We start from the raw sequence: 25643 nt of genomic DNA, 5'->3' as shown, positions 1-25643 counted from the left end.
TTTCACCATGTTGGCCAGGCCGATATCGAACTCTTGACCTCAGGTGATCTGACTGCCTCAGCCTCCCAAAGTGCTGGGATTATAGGCATGAGCCACTGCACCCAGCCTCTTAATTCTTATTTTTTGAGAAAGTATCTCACTCTGTCACCTAGGCTGGAGTGTAGTGGTATGATCATAGCTCCCTGCAGCCACGTCCTGGGCTCAAGCAATACTCCCACCTCAGCTTCCCAAGTAGCTAGGACTACACGTGTGTGCCACCATGCCTAATATTTTGATTTATTTATTTATTTATTTATTTTTAGAGACGGGGTCTCACTATGTTTCCCAGGCTGGTCTGGAACTCTAGGCCTTAAGCAGTCCTCCTGCCTGGGCTTCCCAAAGTGCTGGGATTACAGGTGTGAGCCACTGCTGCCAGCCTCCCCTTAATTCTTAGGTAACAGATGTTCCTACTGTTACATTGTCACAAACACAGTATCTACACAATAATTAAAATGATCAGTCCTGGGTAATAGTCAAAACCCCAAAAGTAATTCCTTTCCCTTCCCCTGGATGGGTTATAGAAAGGGTCATGTTCTATCTTTCTCCCTACTTGAGTTGCTCCCCCACTCTACCATCTCCCCATGAGTCTCTTTGCCTTTACTCTCTTGCTTCTTTCCCCACTTTACTACTTCCCTGCTCACCCCTGCCCTCACTCTCTCACTGTAGTTTTTTTAATTTTAATTTTAATTTTCTTTGGAGACAGTCTTGCTCTGTGGCCAGGCTGGAGTGCAGTGGTGTGCTCTAGGCTCCCTGCAACCTCTGCCTTCTGGGTTCAAACGATTCTCGTGCCTCAGCCTCCCAAGTAGCTGGGACCACAGGCATGCACCACCACACCTGGTTAATCTTTCGTATTTTTAGTAGAGACAGGGTTTTGCCATGTTGGTCAGGCTGGTCTCGAATTCCCAAGCTCAGATAATCTGCCCGCCTTGGCCTCCCCAAGTGCTGGGATTACAAGCATGAGCCACCGCACTCAGCCCACTCACTGTAGTTTAGTTTCTAACAAGAGTTAAGGATTAGGGACTGTGTGGAGGGAGAAGAGATTAAGAGAATGGCTTGTTTTTGTATGGCTGAGTGGCTTCACATTCTCAGCTTGGCAGATGGTTAAAATGGCTTCATTTTGGAGAAGTTTTACCACTTCTGGGAGGCTCTTGCTAGACACCTTCCCCTCACCCCTTGTCATTTCCATAACCTAGATAGATAGATCTCTACTTTGGGCATGCACCCTACTTGACAAGATCCAAGACCACACTGGCTGACCCACAGGAAACACTGATGATACCTTGCCCCAACAAAGCTGTGCAGTACAGACTCATCCCAATTCAGCAGCTTCTCCTGGCTAACCCACAAAGGCCATTTAAGTCATCTCTTCCTGGTCTTGGACTTTCTGAGCGGGTCAGCTTCAGCTTTCTTAGACATGAGGCCCACACCAGTCTTCACCTTCCAACCATAGAGAACAGACATTACAGCTGCCAGAGTGGTCCCCTTGAACCTGGGTAACCAGATAATTGTTGTCTTAATTGGGACACTTGATGGCAGTATCATCACTAATTCTGCAGGAACTGTCAAGGGAAACTGGGTGGGGAAACTTCTAACCATTCCATCTTGGCTCAACCCTTAATATGCATCCTTCTACCTCTTCCCTCAAAAGGGGGTTAGGAACTCACAACATGGTTTTCTGCTCTTTACCCAGTCTCCTCACAGAAGTCCCTCTCAGATCTCTCTCTCTCTTTTTTCTTTTTTAAGACAGAGCCTCACTCTGTTGCCTAGGCTGGAGTGCAGTGGTGTGATCTCAGCTCACTGCAACCTCTGCCTCCCGGGTTCAAGTGATTCTCCCACCTCAGCCTCCCGAGTAGCTGGGACTACAGGTGCACACCATCATGCCTGGCTAATTTTTAAATTTTTAGTAGATACAGGGTTTCACCATGTTGGCCAAGTTGGTCTTGAACTCCTGACCTTAAATGATCTGCCTGCCTCGTCCTCCCAAAGTGCTGGGATTACAAGTGTGAGCGACCATGCCTGGCCTCTCTCAGATCTTTCTTATAGCCTTGCTCTGGCTGGCCGAGGGATGAGGTTCATGAGGTCATTTACTATGCTCATGGAGATGTGGGTGAGGGTTCCTACACCTACTTTGGTACGCAGGTATCTTCTGTCAACTCTCAGGGAGGAAGAGTCCCTTCTAACACACACATATATATGAGTAACTATGTGTATGTATTTATACATACATAGTTTTAATTTATTTTTAAACCAAAACAGGATAATGTATGTATTGCCTATGTAACTTTGTTACTCAACAATATTCTTTCTAAATAAGTGTGTGTGTTATGTGTGTGTGTATATATATATAGATCTACTTCATTCTTTTTAAAGGGCATATCCTACTTTTAAAAACTCTTTTCTCCTGCTGTTAAGTTTTAGGTTTCCAATTTTCTTTGCTATTTCATACAATAATGCAATGAACATCCTTACACAAACATCTTATGGACCTAAGTTAGTATTTCAATATGACAGACAATATGCAATGCCAGGCCAGGTGCAGTGGCTCATGCCTGTAATCCCAGCACTTTGGGAGGCTGAGGCAGGTGGATCGCGAGGTCAGGAGTTCAAGACCAGCCTTGCCAACATGGTGAAACCCCACCTCTACTAAAATAATACAAAAATTAGGCTGGGCGTGGTGGCTCACGCCTGTAATCCCAGCACTTTGGGAGGCTGAGACAGGCGGATCACGAGGTCAGGAGATTGAGACCATCCTGGCTAACACGGTGAAATCCTATCTATACTAAAAATGCAAAAAAAAAAAAAAAATTAGCCGGGCATAGGGGCTGGTATCTGTAGTCATAGCTACTCGGGAGGCTAAGGCAGGAGAATGGCATGAACCTGGGAGGCGGAGCTTGCAGTGAGCCGAGATTGCGCCACTGCACTCCAGCCTGGGCGACAGAGCGAGACTCCATCTCAAAAAATAAACAAACAAAAAATTAGCCAGGTGTGGTGGTGTATATCTGTAATCCCAGCTACTTGGGAGGCTGAGGCAGGAGAATCACTTGAACCTGGGAGGCGGAGGTTGCAGTGAGCCAAGATGGTGCCACTGCACTCCAGTCTGGGCAACAGAGCAAGACTCCATCTCAGAAAAAAAAAAAAGCAATGCCAGATCATAGGGTTTGCACAGTATACATTTTGATAAATTCTGTCAAATTGTTCTCTTAAAAGGCTCTACCATGACTGGGCACAGTGGCTTACGCCTGTAATCCTAGCATTTTGGAAGGCCAAAGCAGGCAGATTGCTTGAGGCCAGGAGTTCAAGACCAACTTGGACAACACAGCGAAATCGTGTCTACAAAAAATACAAAAAACATAGCCAGGTGTGGTGGCATGCACTTGCCATCCTAGCTACTAGGGAGGCTGAGGTGAGAGGACCACCTGAGCCCAGGGAGGCTGGAGCTGCAGCGAGTCATGATTGTGCCACTGCACCTAAGCCTGGGTGACCAAACACACATAAGGCTCTACCAAATGCACCTAACAGTGTGAAATGTAACTCATTTCACCCACACGATTCCCAACATAGGATGTGATAACATTTTGATTTTGCCAATTTGATGGGTGAAAAATGGTACCTCATCCATGCTTTAATTTTTATTTATTTCATTATGTTAGCTTGAACATTTCCCCATATATTTATGGGCTGGTTTATTTCTTTTGTGAATGTTTTGGTGGTACTGGGGATCTGTAGACCTGCTAAAATTGAACACAAAGTTTTGTGGGCAAGTACCTACATATATTTTTCTAGAGCGAGAACCACAACTTTCATTAGATTTTCAAAGGGGCTCAAGATTCAAAAAAAGTTTAAGAGCCTCTGTTTTAAGGATATCCTAGTCTCTTTGCCAACAGTCTTTCCTCCTATTTCATTATTCAGCATAATAAAACTAAATTATTCTTCCTAAGTCATTGATTTCATCATGTTCACCCACACAAAATCTGGTAGCCCCAACCCTTTTAAATTATCCTTAACAAAAAATTAGGCTCAGTACAGTGGCTCTTTCCTGTAAACCCAGCACTCTGGGAGGCCAAGGTGGGCAAATGCTTGAGCCCAGGAGCTCAAGACCAGCCTGGGCAACATGGCAAAACCCTGTCTCTACAAAAAGATGCAAAAATTATCCGGGTGTGGTGGTGCACACCTATAGCACCAGCTACTGGGGAGGCTGAGGTGGGAGAATTGCTTGGGCCCGGGAGGCAGAAGTTGCCGTGAGCTGAGATTGTGCCACTGCACTTCAGCCTGGGCGACAAAGTGAGACCCTGTCTCACGAACAACAATGACAAAAACAAAACAAAACAAAAATTAGATTATGCATGGCCAACAAACTATTCCTACTCATTTAATACAGTAAAGTCAAATAAGTAAATTCAAGCATAAAATTATAGTAAGAGGCCGGGCGCAGTGGCTCATGCCTGTAATCCCAAGCACTTTGGGGGGCTGAGGCGGGCGGATCACCTGAGGTCAGGAGTTCGAGACCAGCCTGGCCAACATGGTGAAACCCTGTCTCTACTAAAAATACAAAAAATTAGCCAAGAATCCCAGCTACTCAGAAGGCTGAGGCAGGAGAATCACTTGCACTCAGGAGGCGGAGGCTGCAGTGAGCCAAGATCATGCCATTGCACTCCAGCCTGGGCAAAAAGAGTGAAACTCTGTCACAAACAAACAAACAAAAATTATAGGAGTAAAAGTAGAACTTAGGATCTTATGTGTGAAATGTTTTTTTTTTTTTTTTTTGAGACAGGGTCTTACTCTTTCACCCAGGCTGGAGTGCAGTGGTGCAATCTCAGCTCATTATGACCTCTGTCTCCCGAGTAGCTGGTATTACAGGCGCTTGCCACCACACCCAGCTAATTTTTTGTATTTTTAGTAGGGATGGGGTTTCACCATGTTAATCAGGCTGGTCTTGAACTCCTGACCTTGTGATTTGCCCGCCTCGACCTCCCAAAGTGCTGGGATTATAGGCGTGAGCCACTGCGCCCCGTCAGTACCGAAGTATTTTTAACCGATTCACATTTAGGTTGTAGTTTCTTGTTATTACAAATAGCACAGCAAGAGTAGTTAGTTGGCCAAACATATATTAGATTTGTGTTTTTTTTTTTTTGGAGACAGGGTCTTGCTTTGTCACCCAGGCTGGAGTGCAGTGGTGTGATCATAGCTCACATCAGCTTTGACTTCCTGGGCTCAAGTAATCCTTTTGCCTCAGCCTCCAGAGTAGGTGGGACCACAGGCACGTGCCATAATACCCAGCCTTTTGTTTGTTTGTTTGTTTTTTTGGTAGAGACGAAGTCTCCCTATGTTGCCCAGGCTGGTCTCAAACTCCTGAGCTCAAGTGATCCTTCTGCCTTGGCCTCCCAAAGTGCTGGGATTACAGGTGTGAGCCACTGTGCCTGGCCACAAATTTTTAAAAGAAAAAAAAAAAGTCCAAGTCAAAAAGTTATGGAAAACAGATTAATAGATGTACAAAATATATACAAATGACTATGGTCTAAGATTAAATTACATGTGGAAAAATTAAAAGTATATGTGATTACAGTTATACCTGATTGAGAAGATTAATTTTAAACCAATGTATTATTTCAACCAACCTATCAACTGGAACACTTTCTTTTCAGCCAAAAGGCTTGTTTGCACATGGGCTTTGACTCCCGAGTGTTTGAAATGATGGCTGGAGCTCTACAGACTGCCTCTGATGGTCTCTTAGCACTGAATCTGTAGCCTGTGGACCTGGCTCCTGAACCCACAGGGAGGTATGGTCCTCTAGGCTCTTACTGCCCAGCAGCCTGGAGTTCAAGGCATTCATTGCCTAAGCTCTAGCTTCCAGAACTTTAGTTTATCTCTGGAAACATGGCAGCTGTATCACCATGATCATGGCCACTTTTGCTGATTTCCTTCCTTCCACATCTTGCCTCCGTGAGGGAAATGGAAAAACTCCTGCAGCTGCCTGACACACTTGCTATCTACTGATACCAGGAGAGCCTGTGCATGCACTGTAGAGATGCTGATCACTCACTGAGGACGGTCCCAAGGCATACTCACATCTTCAATCAAAGGGTGGCCCATCTACATCCCAGCACCAAATTGCAGATTGAGGCAAAGAAACTTGGGCTTTTAGGCAGCTTTGAGGAACAAACTATTCTATTTGCCCCAGTTCCTCAGCTAATCTAGGTCCCCTGTGTTAGCAGATATGATTATAACTGCTTTCAAAAGGAAGGTGGGCATTGAGGAGGATAAAGCCCCCACCAAGCCATGCATAAGGGAGCATGCAGAAATACTGGTCACTCATTATCCACTGTCTACTTCCTTCCTGGTTTGGCCTCACCTGGCTAGAGGCCCAATCATTCACTGAAACCTCCAAGCCCTTCTTTGTACTTTCACCTAAGTCTGCTATCAGATCTCATGCTACCTACCTGCCTGTTGTCTAAGATTATAGACAAAGTGCTCTTTGGGAAGAAACTGTTTTCAGACGTGGAAGCAGAGGAACTTCCCTTGCCCACAGTGAGAATGACATGAAATCTAACTTGTGTCCAAATCCCAAGTTAAGTGATTGTAAGACCTCGGGCATAGCTACAGACTAAGGCCCTCTGGCTTATGGCAGGTGTTCATCGGGCTTCCATTAATCTTGCCTGAGGGCTCTTTATAAAAAAATAACAAAAAACTGGGGATTGGCACAGATTACTGTAGTCTCAATGTCTCTACTATTTTTGCCCATTATCTGTCCCCACTGACTCTATATTCCCTGGATCCACTTTAGGGGTATGAGCCTTTAGTAAAATCAGATGTCTGGGACACCTATGACCTCCTTTGTATCTAAGAATGGATACCTTCTAGACAGGCCTGTGATCAGTATGAGCATGCTGTGATGCCACTGGGCAACCTGAAGAACATCGTGCAGGGCCTCTGCACCAGGGCATGCCTTGCTGAGCAGATGTTTTCCCTGCTCAGGCCCATCCATGCCTTTTGAACTAAATTGTTTAGGAAACAGGAAGGAAGGAAACAAGGAAGTAAGAAGGGAAAGAAGGAGAGAGGGAAAGAAGGAGGGAGAGAAGGAGAGAGGGGAAGGAAGGAGAGAATTAGGGAGAAAGGGAAGGGGGAAAACAATTTTTTTGAAAAAATATTAATCCTTTTTACATGTAAAGCATCATCATATTTTTGGTTCTCTTTTATTAATTTAAAAATGTGTCACAATTTATAGTGGTCTATGACTTTAGTAAATTCAAATTAGAAACAAAAAGAATATGCTAAAAAAGGACAGAAAATGTTAGCGTTCATCAGATACAGTGATAAGGATAAATATTGTTGGGTAACACTTCTGTTTCAATTTTTTTTTTTTTTGAGACAGAGTTTTGCTCTTGTTGCCCAGGCTGGAGTGCAATGGTGCCATCTTGGCTCACTGCAACCTCCGCCTCTCAGGTTCAAGCGATTCCCTGCCTTAGCCTCCCAAGTAGCTGGGATTACAGGTGCCCGCCACCACGCCCAGCTAATTTTTGTATTTTTAGTAGAGACAGGGTTTCATCATGTTGGTCAGGCTAGCTTCAAACTCCTGACCTCAGGTGATCCACCTGCCTCATCTCCCAAAGTGCTGGGATTACAAGCATGCATCACTGCACCAGGCCTCGATTTCATAGATTATATAGATCTTACGGATGGCAAGAAAAATGTTTTTTTTTTTTTTTTTGAGAGGGAGTCTCGCTCTGTTGCCCAGGCTGGAGTGCAGTGGCCAGATCTCAGCTCACTGCAAGCTCCGCCTCCCGGGTTTACATCATTCTCCTGCCTCAGCCTCCCTAGTAGCTGGGACTACAGGTGCCCGCCACCTCGCCTGGCTAGTTTTTTGTATTTTTTAGTAGAGACGGGGTTTCACCGTGTTAGCCAGGATAGTCTCGATCTCCTGACCTTGTGATCTGCCCGTCTCAGCCTCCCAAAGTGCTGGGATTACAGGCTTGAGCCACTGCGCCCGGCCGAAAAATGCATTTTTTAATGAGTGGTGGTCAACAATAATTTACAACTATTGCTTTGGCAAGGTTGACAAGTTTTTTTCTGTAAAGGGTCAGATAGTAAATATTTTAAGTTTTTTGAGCCAGATGGTCTCTGTTGTACTCAGTTCTGCTGTTGCAGGGTGAAAGCATCCATAGACAAAGTTTTTTTGGTTGTTTTGTTTTTGAGGCAGTCTCTCTCTGTCACCTAGGCTGGAGTGCAGTGGTGCAATCTCGGCTTACTGCAACCTCCGCCTCCCAGGCTCAAGTGATCCTCTTGGCTCAACACTCAGCCTCCTGGGTAGCTGGGACTACAGGTGTGCACCACCATGCTCAGCTAATTTTTGTACTTTTTGTGGCTACGGGTTTTATCATGTTGCCCAAGATGGTCCTGAACTCCTGAGCTCAAGCAATCCTCCCGCCTCTTATGTAAAAGAATGAGTGTGGCTGTGTTCCCATAAAACTTTATTTACAAAAACATGTTACTCTAGACTACATTATTTTTCATCCAAAGAGCCTACAAAGCCAAACAAGGTATGTGGAAAGGAAGTCCCATGACTGGTCTAGGACATCTTTATGCTGACTTCCAGTTCATCTGATCCCAGCAATGTACGAGAGTGCTTTCCTCCTCATGGACCCAGCGGTGTATATTGCCAAACTTTTCGACTCTTGCTAATCTGGTAGACAAGATAATTTGTGTAGCTTTAATTTGCATTTCTCTTATTATGACTGAGACTGAACATTTTTTCATATGTTAAATGTATTTGGATTCCTTTAAGAACTGTTCATAACCCAGGAGGCAGAGGTTGCAGTGAGCGGAGATCGTGTCACTGCACTCCAGCTTGGGCAACAAAGTGAGACTCCGTCTCAAAAAAAGAAAAATAACTGTTCATATTATTTTTATTGGGCTGTTGGCCTCTTATTAATTTAGAGGAGCATTTTATAACATTAATGGATGATGAGCTCTTTTGACATAAGTTGAAAATATTTTCCTCCATTGTTGTTTATCTTTTTACTTAGTTTATTGTTTTACCTCATGCAGAATTATTTTATACCATGCAGAATTTTTGGATTTGTGTGTGTATTGAATACATATGAATCTCCTCTTTAATGGCTTCTGGATTTTAAATCATAGTCAGAAAAAACTCCCCCATTTCAAGGTTATAAAAGATTTCTCCCATGTTTTCTTCCAGGTCTCTCTCTCTCTTTTGTTTTGTTTTTTTTTTTTTTGAGAGAGTCTTGCTCTCTCACTCAGGTTGGAGTGCAGTGGCGCAGTCTCAGTTCACTGCGACCTCCATCTTCCAGGCTAAAGCGGTTCTCATGCCTTAGCCTCCTGAATAGCTGGGACTACAGGTGTGCACCACTGCACCCAGCCTCTAACAGATCTCTTATAGTTTCATGTTTTATGTGTAAAATCTATTTCCTTTGGAGCTTATCTTGGCTCAAGGGGTAAGCTATAGATCCAATTTTGTCTCTCTCTAGATGGCTACCTACCATATATGAAGAGGTGCACATTTCAAAAGCACCAGTTGTCTCAACACTTTACTACAAAGCCCACTTTTCACCTCCTAATTTGAAATGATGCCATTATTTAAAATAATGTCTTTTTATTAAATGCACACAAGTATTTGGGTTTACTTCTGACTTGTCTATTCTGGTCGGTTGGTCTGACTTCACTAATGAAATTTTACTGTGTATTTTAAATATCTAGTAGGAATAATCTCCCTTATTGATTTTCCATTTCAGAATTTTCTTGATAATTTTTGTGCTTTGGATTTTCCACATGAACTTTAGACAAGCTTACCTAGCTTTCCTCTCAAACTCTTGTAGGCACATTTTTTATTTTTGAGACAGACTCACACTGTTGCCCAGGCTGGAGTGCAGTGGTGCAATCATAGCTCACTGCAGCCTTGACCTCCAGGGCTCAGTTGATCCTCCTGCCTCAGCCTTTTGAGTAGCTGGGACTATCAGCGTGCGTTACCACACTTGGCTAATTTTTTTTTTTTTTTGGTAGAAATGGGCTCTCAACCTGTTGCCCAGGCTGGTCTCAAACTCTTGGACTCAAGCAATCCACCTGCCTCGGTCTCCCAAAGTGCTGGGATTACAGGTGTGAACCCTAGCACCCAGCCTGCGGGCACTTTTTATGGAATTGTATTACATGTATAGTAGGGACATTGCCATCTTGGCATGCCTATTTATTCAAGTTTATTTTTGTGTCTGTCAGAAGTATTTAAGTTTCTTCTATGAAGGTATTGCCTATCTCGTGTTGAAGTTTATTCCTAGGTGTTTTTTCAGTTGCTGTTGCATGGGTGCTTCTCTTCCATCTTGTAATCTAACTGGTAGTTGTTTGGGCCTTCACCTTTGTTCCACCTTCAACAGTCTACTTATATGGCAATACATTCATATTGTGGACCTTGCCTGTTCCATGTAAGAAATCTCCAACTCATTGTAACACTCTCCTGCCTTACTCACATTCTGCCTCTTTCTGACCTCTTCTACATCTCCATTTCTTTGACTCTCTTGGTCTTCTAGTTTTAAGTCTTCTTCAGGCCTCATTCTACTTCCTGTCACTTCTTAGACTTGTCAAATCACTTGAATTAACTCTCATACAGTTTCACACAGTTTTCCTCCAATAGTCCCCAAAATCTAACACCCTCAGCCCCTGTCCTATAAACCCTTTCGAGTGCTAAATAAAACAGGAGAAAGAGCATACTCATGCAAATTAGAAACCACAGCTGTATGGGGCAGAGTCTCACTGGGGCCTTCATCGCTGCTCAGTGCTGCCTCTGCTTGTCTTTGGTTAGCTTCCATTGACCCTTGTAAGCTTCAGCAAATGCACCATGAGTCCTCTACCTGCCTTCCCAATTCCCCTACACTCAACAAAGGACACTGCTTCCTAATTTGCCAAGAAAACAGAAGTCATCATGTGTGAACTCCCCCAAATCTTCCATTGACAAATTTACTGATATATATAGTCACCCTAATGTCCTTCCCTCTAATCCCACTCCCATCTCTTCTAGAACCTTGCTCCATCTCTTGTAGCTTTTTTTTTTTTTTTTTTTTTTTGAGACGGAGTCTTGCTCTGTCACCCAGGCTGGAGTACAGTGGTGCAATCTTGGGTCACTGCAACATCTGTCTCCCAGGTTCAAGTGATTCGAGTGCCTCAGCTTCCCAAGTAGCTGGGATTACAGGTGCACGCCACCACATGCAGCTAATTTTTGTACCTGTAGTAGAGATGGGGTTTCACTATGTTGGCCAGGCTGGTCTTGAACTCCTGACCTCAAGTGATCTGTCCATCTTGGCCTCCCAAAGTGCTGGGATTACAGGCGTGAGCCATCGCACCCAGCTGTATCTATTTTTAACTTGTCCTCTCTACTGGTTCCTTCCCGTCAGCATTATAAACAAGTAAAATTGTTCCTGCTTAGAACAATTCTTTTGTTTTTTCTAGACAAAGTCTCGCTCTATTGCCCAGGCTAGAGTGCAGTGGTGCCATCATAACTTACTGCAGCCTCGACTTCCTAGGCTCATGATCCTCCCACCTCAGCCTCCCAAGTAGTGGAGACTAGAGGCTCATACCTCCACATCCCGCTAACTTTCAAATTTTTTGTAGAGACAGAGGTCTCATTATGTTGTCCAGCCTGGTCTTGAACTCCTGGGCTCAAGGGATCCTTCCACAGTCTCCCAAAGTGCTAGGCATGAGCCACTGAGCCTAGCCTAGAACAATCCTGTTTTGACACTACCTTTTATTCTGGCTGCTAATATCCTCTTTATTATTTCCCCTTCCCACTCCTCACTCTAGCTAGCTGCTGCTTCTTTTTTGTTTGTTTGAGACAGAGTCTAACTCTGTCACCCAGGCTGGAGTGCAGTGGTGCAATCTTGGCTCACTGCAACCTCTGCCTCCCAGGTTCAAGAGATTCTCCAGCCTCCGCCTCCCAAGTAGCTGTGATTACAGGCACCTACCACCACGCCTGGCTAAGTTTTATATTTTTAGTAGAGATGGGGTTTCACCATGTTGGTGAACCTCAGGCTGGTCTCAAACTCCTGACCTTGTGATCCATGTGCTTTGGCTTCCCAAAGTGCTGGGATTATAGGTGTGAGCCATGAGCCACTGTGCCCAGCTCTCACTCTAGCTGTTTATAAGAATACTACACACTTGCTAGCTCTAATTTTTTCTTTTTAAACCTCCCCCTGTTGTTGATGCAACAATGTACAAACTGACTGTTCTTCTAATCATCCCCCATCACTTCTCTCAATAATATAATTCCCAATCTTCTTGCTGCTAATCTACTGGGTATTTTCCAGGTCTCAGCTTAAGAAAATATTTTAGATAAATAAGGACCAGCAAATGTCAGTAACATTGAGGCATGCAGTACCCTAGTGGGCGTGCAGAATTAGGCTGCATAAGCTCTGTCATTCTCTTAGCCCCCATGACAAACAAATGTTTTACTACATCCTCTCAGGGGAATCACTGACTTTGTTTCACAGGATACTGAAGAAATGCAAGCAGTCTCTTTAGAGAAGAGGTTAGGCTGCCTGTCCCTGATAAGAGATGTGAAAAAAAAAAAACACTTGCTCAAGCTTATCTGTGAACCAAGAGCCTGGGGCATGCACATATAGGTGCACAATGAAATTTGGAAGTTTTCTGCTTATTTGTTTGGAGACAGAGTCTCACTCTGTTGTCCAGACAGGAGTGCAGTGGTGCAATCTTGGCTCACTGCAACCTCTGCCTCCCTGATTCAAACGATTTTCCTACCTCCACCTCCTGAGTAGCTGGGATTCCAGGCACATGCCACCACATGTGCCTAATTTTTGTATTTTTAGTAGAGATGGGGTTTCACCATATTGGCCAGGCTTGTCTTGAACTCCTGATCTCAAGTGATGGTCCGTCTCAGCCTCCCAAAGTGCTGGGATTATAGCCATGAGCCACTGCGCCTGGCCAAAATCTGGAAGTTTTCCTAAGTTAGCAATTATTTTTTCGAGTTGGGGGTCTGTGGAGAGGGACACAATAGGAGATAGTGTGGGTCCTACCGATGACAGCATATGTGCCTGGGGGAAGGAATAGCCCCGCCCTGGAAATTTACCTGAAAAGGGAGTTCTCTAATTTGTTCCTTTAGTTTCCTACTCCGCAGGTTTGGGGATGTGGAAGGCTGTAGAAATATGTCCCAGCATTGTCAGGGAAGGTGCCCGGGCTTCTTGACAAAATGTCTTAATTACCAGTTCTATTCTTGGAATGTGAGCACTGGTTAGGTGAAAATTCTGGTTCAGTAGGGCTGAGAGATCTCAGGGAGGCTGAAACAGGAACAAGGTTTTCTTTTCTTTTTCTTTTTTTTTTTTTTTGTGAGATAGAGTCTCACTCTGTTGCCAGGCTGGAGGGCAGTGGTGCGATCTCGGCTCACTGCAACCTCTGCCTCCTGGGTTCAAGCGATTATCTTGCCTTGGCCTCCTAAGTAGCTGGGACTACAGGCACACGACACCACGCCCAGCTAATTTTTGTATTTTTAGTAGAGACAAGGTTTCACCATGTTGGCCAGGATGGTCTCAATCTCTTGACCTCGTGATCTGCCCGCCTCGGCCTCCCAAAGTGTTGGGATTACAGGCGTGAGCCACTGTGCCCAGCCAGGAACAAGGTTTTCTACCTAAGATCACTTAGAGCATTAAAAGCAAGAAGGACAGCCAAGTCAAAGTCAACTTGAAAAAGCCAAAGAGTTTGAATGACAGAAAACCAAGTCCAAATGATGAAGCCAGATACCAGAGCAAAGAGCCAGAGTGGGAACTCACAGAGATGGGGTAGGTTCACCTGGTGTCATGGACCAGAGTAGAAACTACCTAACTCAGCATCTGGTGTACAGTCAGCAGTCCACTCCTTGTTAAAACAGTCAAGCAGAACATTGTAGGTGGTATGCCAGCAATAAGAAACTAAGGTGGTTGGGATTTTTTTTTTTTTTTTGGGTCAAGAAATTCCGTATTTAAGGGAATGATTTAAAGAAGACATTATAAAGCCAACAGATCCAGGTTTTGAAATATTTAAGTAGGCTGGGCACGGTGGCTCAAGCCTGTAATCCCAGTACTTTGGGAGGCCGAGGCGGGCGGATCACAAGGTCAGGAGATCGAGATCATCCTGGCTAACACGGCAAAACCCCGTCTCTACTAAAAATACAAAAAATTAGCTGGGTGTGGTGGCCGGCGCCTGTAGTCCCAGCTACTCAGGAGGCTGAGGCAGGAGAATGGCGTGAACCCAGAAAGTGGAGCTTGCAATGAGCCAATATCACGCCACTGCACTCCACCCCGGGCGACAGAGCGAGACTCCATCTCAGGAAAAAAAAAACAAAAAAAGAAATATTTAAGTAAAATGACAGCATGACACTAATAAACAAAAATATAATCTAAATTGTTTTTTATTTTTGAGATAGAGACCTGCTCTGCTACCCAGGCTGGAGTGCAGTGGCATGATCTTGGCTCACTGCAACCTCCACTTCCAGGTTTAAGCAATTCTCTTGCCTCAGCCTCCCGAGTAGCTGGGCCTACAGGCGAGGCCACCACGCCCGGCTAATTTTTTGAATTTTTAGTAGAGAGTGGGTTTCATCATGTTGGCCAGGCTGGTCTCGAACTCCTGACCTCAGGTGATCCATCTGCCTAGGCCTCCCAAAGTGCTAGGATTACAGGCATGAGCCACCGCGCCCAGCCATAATCTCAATTCTGACAGGAGAATGTGGACAAAATACTGGGACTAGAAATGGAGAAATGGAAAAATGATACAAAAGGGCTACTTAAAAGTACTTTACTGCAGAGTGGAACAGCCAGTCCATAGGGATACATATCTTTAGGAGAATAAGGAGGAAGAAAATGCAGAAAAGGGGCAGGGGGAGATACGGAGAGAGGCTGGAGACACGAATCGTGTGCATCACAAGCCAGGGTGGAAGAACATTTCAAGAAGGGAAAGTCAACACAATTCTAACTGGCTTTGTAGCCACTCGATTTGAATGGAAGGAAATTAGTGGTAATCTCCAAGAAAACAATGTTAGTAGCAGAGGTAGGAATCGGGGTAGTATCACAAAGGAGAGCAAGAGAATTAGAAATTAGGCTGTGGGTTGTAGACAAGTGTCAAGAGTTTGATGATAAAAGGAAAAAGAAAAGATGAAAAATAGATTTTCATGAAAAATAGATTAAAATAGCAGAAGATTTTTGACATGAAAAAGAAAGCTTTTTAAAAAATTTCTTCTCGGATCACTTCTCATGGAGAAGAAAGATTTAAAGAATACTGAGAGGGGATGTGTAAATAAAAAATATGAAGAAAGTGCTGTGTGGATATCTGCAATATCAAAAAAAATATGAAGAAAGTGCTGTGTGGATATCTGCAATATCAAGGTATTTATGGGTGTTTAAATGGATACCTTCAAAATAACCTCTGTTTTGTGTGCATTTTTAAAACAATAAGTATATATTATCTATTCAATGAGAAAAAATAAGGCAGCCATTTCAACTTCAGAAAAATATCAAATATGAACTGATTCTTTTCAAAAGGCTTAGTATTCCTTAAATCCCAGGGGAGATTTTTGGAGCACTCCACTGAGTGGTTCAGAAGTGGCTGTTTTCCCTTATTAAGCAGCAGTGCCCAAGAGCGTGCACTTACCTGGATGAGTGTCCAGCAGGCTGTCTCTTTCTATCACCCACTCTTCCTCTAGCTCCAACTGCGCGATTACCTCTGGCTTATAAAGCTGATACCCTATTCATGGGAGTAACATACATCTTAGGAGTTTGTACTGGGAACAAAATTCTCTCTCAGACACATTCCCAACTTTTTCAGTCTTTAGAGCCTCTGGAGGGGAGACTTCAGAGGCAGCAAAATAAAGCTACCCATCTCAAACTCAATCAAGACGTTCCATCAGAGGACAAAGAGCAGAAAACAAAGGTCTCTGACTCCAAAACTGCTTAGTGTTCTTCTGTCCCAGCCCAAACTATATTCACAAAAGCTTTGGAGGCTTCCACTAGTTCAGGAAATAAACCCACGTGAATGGCTTCCAGTTTCACAGGGATACCATCCTCACCCAGTGCAACCAGATTCCTGTAGTTCTCCAGCATCACGTCTCGATAGAGGTTCTTTTGGGCAGGGTACAGCTGGTCCCACTCCTCTTTGGTGAAGTCCACGGCCACGTCCTGAAATGTCAGTGATTCCTGAAACATCAAGCACATCCCTGCTCAGGCAAAAACGGTTCTTACAGGGACCCTCGGGGAGAGGGTGAAAGTGTAGCACCAGGATATCTAAGCCGTTGTGCTGATAGTCTTCAGGACTCTGAGTCATTCAAGTCAAACTTTCCTTTTAAAAAAATTAGGGCCGGGCACAGTGGCTCACGCCTGTAATCCCAGCACTTTGGGTGGCCGAGGCGGGCGGATCACGAGGTCAGGAGATCGAGACCATCCTGGAGAACATGGTGAAACCCCATCTCTACTAAAAAAAAAAAAAAAAAAAAAATACAAAAAGTTAGCTGGGCGTGGAGGCAGGTGCCTGTAATCCCAGCTACTTGGGAGGCTGAGGCAGAAGAATGGCATAAACCAGGGAGGTGGGGCTTGCAGTGAGCTGAGATCACGCCACTGCCCTCCAGCCTGGGCGACAGAGCAAGACTCCGTCTCAAAAACAAACAAACAAAAAGACTTGAAAGTCAAAATTACTCCTTGATCTGTGGGTTGCAGAATGGCTGGTGTGTTAGTGGGCATGAAAACAGCATTAGTCTTCTTGTATATCTCCAGTAGAGCTCCTGGGTAACCAGGTGCATTGTCAATGAGCAGTAATTTTTAAAGGGATTTTTTTTTTTTTTTTTCCCCTGAGCAGTGGTTCTTAACAGTGGGTTTAAAATATTCAGTAAACCATGCAGTAAACAGATTTGCTGTCATGCAGGCTTCGCTGATCCATTTCTAGCGCACAGGCAAAGCAGACTTAGCATAATTCTTAAGGAACCTAGGATTTTTAGAATAGTATGAACATTGGCTCCATCTTAAAGTCACCAGGTGCATTATCCCTTAAAAAAAGAGTCAGCCTGTCTTTTGAAGCCATGCATTGACTTCTCCTTCTAGCTATTAAAATCCTAGATTGGGCTGGGCACGGTGGCTCATGCCTGTAATCCCAGCACTATGGGAGGCACAGGCAGGAGGATCACTTGAGGTCAGGAGTTTGAGACCAGCCTAGCCAACACAGTGAAACCCCGTCTCTACTAATAAACAAAAGGAATGAATAAATAAATAAATAAAGTCCTAGATGTCATCTTCTTCCAAAATAGGGCTATTTCATCTGCACTGAAACTCTGTTGTTTAGTATAGCCACCTTCATCAGTGATCCTAGCTAGGTCTTCTGGATAACTTGCCGCAGCTACTATATCAGCACTTGCTGCTTCACTTAGCACTTTTATGTTACTGAGACAGCTTCTTTCCTTAAACCTCTTATAGCTTCCAACTTTTCTTCTGCAGCTTCCTCACCTTTCAGCCTTCAGAGAATTGAAGAGAGGTAGGGCCTTGTTCTGGATTAGGCTTTGGCTTAAGGGAATGTTGTGGCTGGTTTGATCTTCTATCCAATCCATTAAAACTTTCTCCATATCTGCAACACAGCTGTTTTGCTTTCTTATCATTCACGTGTTCACTGGAGTAGCAATTTTAATTTTCTTCAATAGCTTTTCCTTTGTACACATGACTTGGCTATTTGGCCCAAGAGGCCAAGCTTTTGGCCTATTTCAAATACATTTGACATGCTCTTCTCATTAATCTTAATCATTTTCAGCTTTTGACTGTCATTCCAACAATGTTCAAAGCATCTTCACCAGGAGTAGATTCTATCTCAAGAAACCACTTTCTTTGCTCATCCATAACTGGCAAAAAATCCCTGGTTCCTTTTAGTGAAGAATGCGATTCTCTTCCTTTCACTTGAATGCTCAGAGGCCATTGTAGGGTTATTACTTGGCCTAATTTCAATATTGCTGTGTCTCAGGGAATAGGGAAGCTGGGAGAGAGGGCGATGGAGGAACAGCCGGATGGTGGAGCAGTCAGAACACACAACATTTATCAGTTAAGGTTGCTGTTTTATATGAGTGCTGTTCATAGTATGTGTACCCGTGTAACAAACTTGCACATTCAGTACACATATCCCAGAACTTAAAGTATAATTAACTATAATTAAAAAATAATAATAATACACTTGAGGAGGGAACACACAGAAGGATCTTCTGGGATACTGGTAATGTTCTGTTTCTTGATCTGGATTAAGATTGCACAGATGAATTCACTTGGTGATAATTGAGTTTTTAACACTTATAGTATGTGTATTTTTGTATGTTCCTTTACTTCAATAAAAGTGTAAAAATTTTTTTAAAACATTGGCCAGGCATGGTGGCACACACCTATAGTCCTTCCTACTTGGGAGGCTAGGGCAGGAGAATTGCTTGAACTCGGGAGGTGGAGGTTGTAGTGAGCCAAGATCGAGCCACTGCACTCTAGCCTGGGCAACAGAGCAAGATTCCATCTCAAAAAAACAAAACAAAACAAAAGAAAAACCAAACTGGAGTGTTTACCAATTTATAATCCAGCTATACTACAATACAAATACCACACCCATAAATCTCTTTGAGATCAGCCATTCTCTCCTTTGGGTTCCCTGTGAGACTGCAGTGGCACGTCACCTTAACCATTCTTAGAAACATTGTGTTTAAGAGAGGATAGGTCTTCTGAGGCACTGCTCTGGATCCTTCTGAAGTTGTGACACAGGGTATTATAGTCCACCCTGGATTAGATCTTTGGTATGAATCCCTTTCTGAATTTGGTTATTATTTGCTGCTTGGACAGATGTGAATGAGAAAGTTTTCTTTTCAAACTCAGAAGTTCATTGTTCACTTATATTTACTAGTTCTTCATTGAGTTTATCTTTTTCCCTCACATTTTACTTTAGGCAGCCAGAAACTGCCAGTTGGCACTTTCAATCTTCTACTTGAGAATCTCCTTAGTAGATCACTGAGTTCATTAACTATATTCTCTATTTTCCTTTTTTTTTTTTTTTTTTTTTGAGGCAGAGTTTCTCTCTGTCATCCAGGCTAGAGTGCAGTGGTACAATCTTGGTTCACTGCAACCTCTGCCTCCCGGGTTCAGGTGATTCTCCTGTCTCAGCCTCCCGAGTAGCTGGGATTACAGGTGCAAGCCACCATGCCCAGCTAATTTTTGTATTTTTAGTAAAGACGGGGTTTCACCGTGTCGGCCAGGCTAGTCTCAAACTCCTGACCTCAAGTGATCCACCTGCCTTAGCCTCTCAAAGTGCTGGGATGACAGGCGTGAGCCACCGTGCCTGGCCTCTATTTTCCTTGTTCCTGAAGGTAACAATGTTATCCAACAGTTCTTCTTCGAGGGTCTTCTATCCTCCAGCTTCTAATAACATTCTCCTTACTATCCTTTGAGTTTTGACAAAGGCCCTCACTTGTTTTCTACCTTCTGCCCAGTGCTCAGTTCCAGAGCTAGTGCCCTATGGTTTAGGTTTTTGTTTTTGCAGCACTCCACTTTCAGGTACTAAAATCCCTAACAATTATCTTGCTGCATACCAAACCGTCCCAAAACTTGGGGGATTAAAATAGCAAGTATCATTTACTTTACTCATAAATCTGCAATTTGGGCAGGACAAGGTGGGAAGGTTTGACTGGGATTGGAGGATTCACTTTCAAGATGGCTTACTCACAAGGCTGGCAAATTGGTGCTGGCTTTCAGCTGGGAGCTCAGCTAGGGCTGTAGGCCTTGGTTTCTCTCCATATGGGCTTTTCCATGGGCTGTCCAGGTTTCCTCCTGACAAGATGGCCGGGTTTAGAGTAAACATCCCAACAGAATGAGGTAGAAGTCTTACTGCCATTTATGATCTGCCTTGAAAGTCACAAAGCTTTGCATCTTCCAGTCACAGCCTTGCTGAGATCCAGTGGAGGGCACACAGACCTCCATATCTATAATGGGATGAGTGTCAAAGTCACTTGCAAAGAAAGCATTTGGGATGGGAGGTATTTTGGCCATTTTTCTGAAAATGCAATCGGTCACATTCACACCAGCAGTGTAAGGTGTCTGTTTCCCCACAGCTTTGCTAACAGAATATGTTACACTTGCGGAAAATATGAAACTCATGGCAAATATCAAGCCTGATGATAAAATATCCAGCTTTCTCTAGTTTTAATACAAATTTCCTCTTGTTTTCAGTACAGATGAACACTTTTCCAGTGTTTAAGATCCATTTGAATTTTATTTGCTGTAAACTGTCTTTTTACAAAATTTTTTCTTTTTTTTTTTTGAGACAGGGTCTCACTGTCACCCAGCCTGGAGTGCAGCGGTACAAACACGGCTCACTGCAACCTTCACCTCCTGGGCTCAAGTATCCTCTGACCTCAGCCTACTGTGTAGCTGAGACTACAGGCGCACACACCACCATTAGTCCCCAGCTAATTTTTATGAAGTTTCACCATGTTGGTCAGACTTGTCTCAAACTCCTGACCTCAAGTGATCAGCCTACCTCAGCCTCCCAAAGTGCTGGGATTACAGGCATGAGCCACTGTCCCTGGCCTTTTGTATCTTTTTCTGTTGGACTCCTAATCTCTTGCTGATTTAGAGAAGTATTTTATATATTAGAAAGATTAGACTACTGTAATTTGAGTGGCAAAATATTTATTTCAATTTGACATGTATTTTTACTTTGCTTACAGTTTTTAAATGTTTTTCCATGCAGATGCTTTCTTTTTTTTTTTTTTGTAAGACGGAGTCTCACTCTGTCACCCAGGCTGGAATGCAGTGGTGTGATCTCGGCTCACTGCAAACTCCGCCTCCCGGGTTCATGCCATTCTCCTGCCTCAGCCTCCCGAGTAGCTGGGACTACAGGCACCTGCCACCACGCCTGGCTAATTTTTTGTATTTTTAGTAGAGAAGGGGTTTCACTGTGTTAGCCAGGATGGTCTTGATCTCCTGACCTTGTGATCCGTCCACCTCGGCCTCCCAAAGTGCTGGGATTACAGACATGAGCCATTGAACCCGGACGCTTTTGGTGTTTTTAATTATGGCTTCTGGATTCTCAGTTGTAATTAGAAAGTTTTTCTGGTGAAAGTTATAAAGGAATTCTCCCATTTTTTTCTTGCATAACTTTTTGTGGTTTCATTATTCATATTTAAATCTTTGATCCATTTGAAGACTGTTCTGATGTAAAGTATGAGGTAGAGATCCAACTTTATCTTTTTCCAGATGTTTCCCCAGAAATCCCAACATCAATTATTGAACAAAGCAGCTTTTTATCACCGGTTTGAGATGTTACCTTTATCATATGCTAAATTCCCCATGTGTTTAATGAATGGTTATTCAGTGCTTCCTATATATATGCCAGGCATGGTGCTTGGGATGCACCAGTGAACAAAAGAGACAAAAACTCCCTGCCTTTATGAAACTTATATTCTAGAAAAGAAAGTAGACAACAAACAGCATAACTGGGTAAATTATATAGTATGTCGGAAGATAAAAGTAAAGTAGGATAATGGTTCGAGAATGTGGGTGTGGGGCAGTTACACATTTAAATAGGGTGGTCAGGAAAGATGGCACTGCAGAGATGACATCTGAGAAAGAAGCTTGACAGGTTAACAGTGCAAAGGCCCCACGGCCACGTTTAAGGAAGAAGAATGAGGCCAGGATGGCCAGAATGAAGTAAGGGGAAGAAAAGTAAATGATGAAATTCGACAGGTAACAGGGCCAGATTCTACAGGACTGTTTAGGCCATCATAAGGACTTTGGGTTTTACTCTGAGTGAAATGGGAGCCATGTGCTTTGAGCAGAGGAATGACTGATCTGATTTACCGTTACCAATGGTGCCATTTCCTGGGTTCCATTCTTAGAAGTCATCTTTTTTCTTCCTTTGTTTTTACCCCTTAGCTAACCTCTGCTGTTTCTAAAGGAAAGCACTCAAATCTCCCTCCTTTCCTCCAATGACTACACTGTTTTCTATCATTGAAAATGCTACAGTAGCTTAACTGGTTTTTCCCCTTTCAACTTCTGCCTCTCACAAATTCAGTTAAGATATATAGCACCAGGATGATTTTTAATGTAGAAATGGATTACTTATTATGTTATCTTTCTGCTTAAATTCCCCCAAAGGCTTTCCACTGCACTCAGAGTAAAAATCAGACCTGTTTTCATGGCCACAGGCTTTGTGTATTTAAGCCCTGCTCACTTCTCCAAGCTCACTTCAAGTCATTCTCTCCCTCCTTCCACGCCAACCACAGTGGCCTTCTTTTAATTTCTCAAATATACCCATGTTTTTTGCAGGTGATTTTTAGCATATGTCCAAAATGCTCTTTTCCATTTACTTTTTGTAGGTTCTACGTATCTTTTCTTTCTCATCTTAAATATCACTTCCCCACAGTTTTTCCCTGATTCCCTAATGTGTATTCATAGCACCTTGTTTTCATTTTGTTTAAAAAACATCTCTTTTGCAATTTATTAGTATAGTTGCTAAATGTCTTTCAATAAGCTCCGTGGGTTTGGGGTCAGGTCTATTTTTCTCAGTGATGTCTAGCTGCTAAAAAGCGTAATTTTTGTCACATATGAAATGACCAGTAGACCATAAGAAGAAAAAAGGAAAAGAAAAAAAATTTCTGTTACATACTAGCTGCTCAAAAAATATTTATTGAGTGAATGAATCATCTTCCTTCTAAACATAATAAATGGTTCCAGAAAATTAAAACTAACTCCTTGGGCTAGAATGTGGAAAAGCAGACATGCCACCTTAGTTCTAAATGTCTTTCTATTCCTGTCTTTGGGGAGTCTTACAGTTAATTAAGAATAAACCAATTGGGCCAGGTGCGGTGGCTCATGCCTGTAATCCCAATACTTTCGGAGGCTGAGGTGGGTGGACCAGCCTGGTCAACATGGCAAAACCCCGTCTCTACTAAAATACAAAAATTAGCTGGGCGTGGTGGCGCGTGCCTGTAATCCCAGCTACTTGGGAGGCTGAGGCAGGAGAATCACTTGAACCTGGGAGGTGGAGGTTGCAGTGAGCCAAGATTGTGCCATTGCACTCCAGCCTGGGTGACACAGTAAGTCTCTGTCTCAAAAAAAAAAAAAAAAAAAAAAAGAATAAACCAAATGAATCTATCCCTTGAAACCCAAAGACCCCAAAGCACTAATATACACCAAATAAAAGCTCAGCTCTAGCTGGCAGTCTCCTTATTGTCCCTGCTCTCGCTCAAGTTTTATTTCCTGTCTGCAATAGTACCCCGTTTTCTCTAACCTCCAAACCCTACCTGCTGGTATTGGCACAAATTCAAACTCTGCCTTTTTCATGAAGTCTTCCCTCATCCCTACAGTCCCAATCAGACTTCTCCCTTCTCCCAGCACCTGTTGTATTTGTTTTCTTTTGCATTCACAGCAGCATCCAACATTATGCATTTTTGAGTATTAGTTGTATGATGTGGGTTTTAACAAGCTCCCCCATGCTGCGTGTGGCGGCTCACACCTGCAATCCCAGCACTTCAGCAGGGAGAGGTGGGAGGATGGCTTGAGCCCAGGACTTTAAGAGCAGCTTGGGCAACATAGTGAAAGCTTGTCTCTACAAAAAACAAAAAACAAACCAAAAAAATCCCCTTCAATAAGTTTATTGGCTACATAAGAATAATGATATCACATATTATTGGAATGATAGAAATCCTATCTGAAGCAATTGAGACTGGTATCTGATGTGTTAATTTAAAAAGATGGCTAAATTAGCGATCCATAAAATAGATCTTAAACATTTTATTTTAATTTAAAACATATAAATGTGCATTCATTTTCTCATCTTTGGAAATAAAACTAAGCCTATTTTTTTTTTTTTTGAGATGGAGTCTTGCTCTGCTGCCCAGGCTGGAGTGCAGTGGCATGATCTCAGCTCAATGCAACCTCTGCCTCCCGGGTTCAAGCGGTTCTCCTGCCTCAGCCTCCCGAGTAGCTGGGACGACAGGCACTCACCACCATGCCTGGCTAATTTTTGTATTTTTAGTAGAGATGGGGTTTCACCATATTAGGCTGCTCCTGGAACTCCTGACCTTGTGATCTGCCTGCCTCGGGCTCCCAAAGTGCTGGGATTATAGGCATGAGCCACTGCACACAGTCAGCTAAGCCTTTTCTATGAGTGATTTTAAAGACTGGGTACTCATACCTATAAAGAAACAGTTTCTGTTTCATGAAGTTGGAATAAGCAACTGACACATGGGAAATGATATTTGTGGAGGAATCCTGAGAGTTTTATGATTTTTCTTCAGTGATGTAGTATTGCTAACACCTAATTTGAAAGCAATTTTTCAAAAGTGACAGCATTTATCAACTCCTTCCAAAGCATTAGACTAATTTTCATAGAAACAATTCTTGTTGCACTCATACTCATCAGTTTACATAATACCCAATCAGACTATAGAATCATAACAGACTTAGGCCGGGCGTGGTGGCTCACGTCTGTAACCCCAGCTCTTTGGGAGGCCAAGGTGGGTGGATAACGATGTCAGGAGATCGAGACCATCCTGGCTAACTCAGTGAAAGCCCATCTCTACTAAAAATACAAAAAATTAGCCAGGCATAGTGGCGGGCGCCTGTAGTCCCAGCTACTTGGGAGGCTGAGGCAGGAGAATTATTTAAACCCAGGAGGCAGAGGTTGCAGTGAGCTGAGATCGCGCCACTGCACTCTAGCCTGGGCAACAGAGTGAGACTTCGTCTCAAAAAAAAAAAAAAAAAAAAAAGAGGAATCATAACAGACTTAAACAGGTTTTGGAAGAGATACAACAGAGGCTTGAGAAACATTAATTTGTGATTGATGTTACCCTCAGGCATACTTATTAATCCCATTAGCTCCAAGCAGTCCTAGGGGCCTGGGCATCAGTCACTGTGATTACAGGGAGAATGCAAGCATTATTTAAATTTTAGTGAGCTATTTAAGGATGATTAAAAGACAGTCCATTGTTTTCTTTTGTTTTCTTCACAATGTCCAGCACAGGCACGAATCCATGAAATTGAGTCTGGTGAAAATGCTGGAAGGAGGGAAGAGCTAGAAAGAGCTACACAGGTGAATGGAAAACGTGCTGTGGAGAGTGTATCATTTGTCACATGAATCTCCTGGGCTCTGGATTTTTGGGACGCAGCACTTCTGAGAAGTGAAAAAGTAACAGTGCCCACATTCTGAGAACTGCAACGGCGTTTCAGAGGAGAGGAAAACCGAACTTACCTGGGATCTCACCATCTGTGAGCCATCATTCATTTCTTTCTCCTCCATGTTCCCCTACTGAGAAAAAACAGCATTCTGAGAAGCATCACCAAGAAAAAGAGAAGCATCTTGTTAATACACGACACGAAGGCTAAATTTAATCTGGGAGATTCTGCTTTGTGTAGGTATGGCAGACAGTACTGAGAAGCCCTCTAAGACATAAGCCTAAAGACTGTGACGTCTCTACTTCTCTATGACATTGGGGAATTCAATGCAGAACTGTCTCTCTTCTGGGGTGCAACTCCTCTTGTTGTGGCATAGGGGAGCTCAGGGGCTTTCAACCCTGGCTAAATACTGGTGGCAACTTGAAAAGAAGCCCTACACTCAGAGATTTG

General features: G+C 43.3%; 1 protein-coding gene across 1 annotated transcript in view; it reads right to left on the bottom strand.

The window, feature by feature from the left end:
* ZNF713 (zinc finger protein 713) overlaps positions 1-25352 on the bottom strand; it is a 28065-nt gene extending 2713 nt beyond the window's left edge. The window contains exons 1-3 of the mRNA XM_025378362.1: positions 25270-25352; positions 16085-16211; positions 15670-15762 (exon numbers count right to left, since the gene is read on the bottom strand). Coding sequence (XP_025234147.1) covers positions 15670-15762; positions 16085-16211; positions 25270-25317 — 268 coding nt within the window. The 5' untranslated portion in view covers positions 25318-25352. The remainder of the gene's footprint in view (positions 1-15669; positions 15763-16084; positions 16212-25269) is intronic.
* Between the last annotated feature and the right edge of the window lie 291 nt (positions 25353-25643).

The sequence above is a fragment of the Theropithecus gelada genome, chromosome 3 (assembly GCF_003255815.1).
Source record: "Theropithecus gelada isolate Dixy chromosome 3, Tgel_1.0, whole genome shotgun sequence".
Classification (NCBI taxonomy): domain Eukaryota; kingdom Metazoa; phylum Chordata; class Mammalia; order Primates; family Cercopithecidae; genus Theropithecus; species Theropithecus gelada.
Note: the sequence above shows the minus strand (reverse complement) of the source record. Positions and strands in the feature narration are given on the sequence as shown.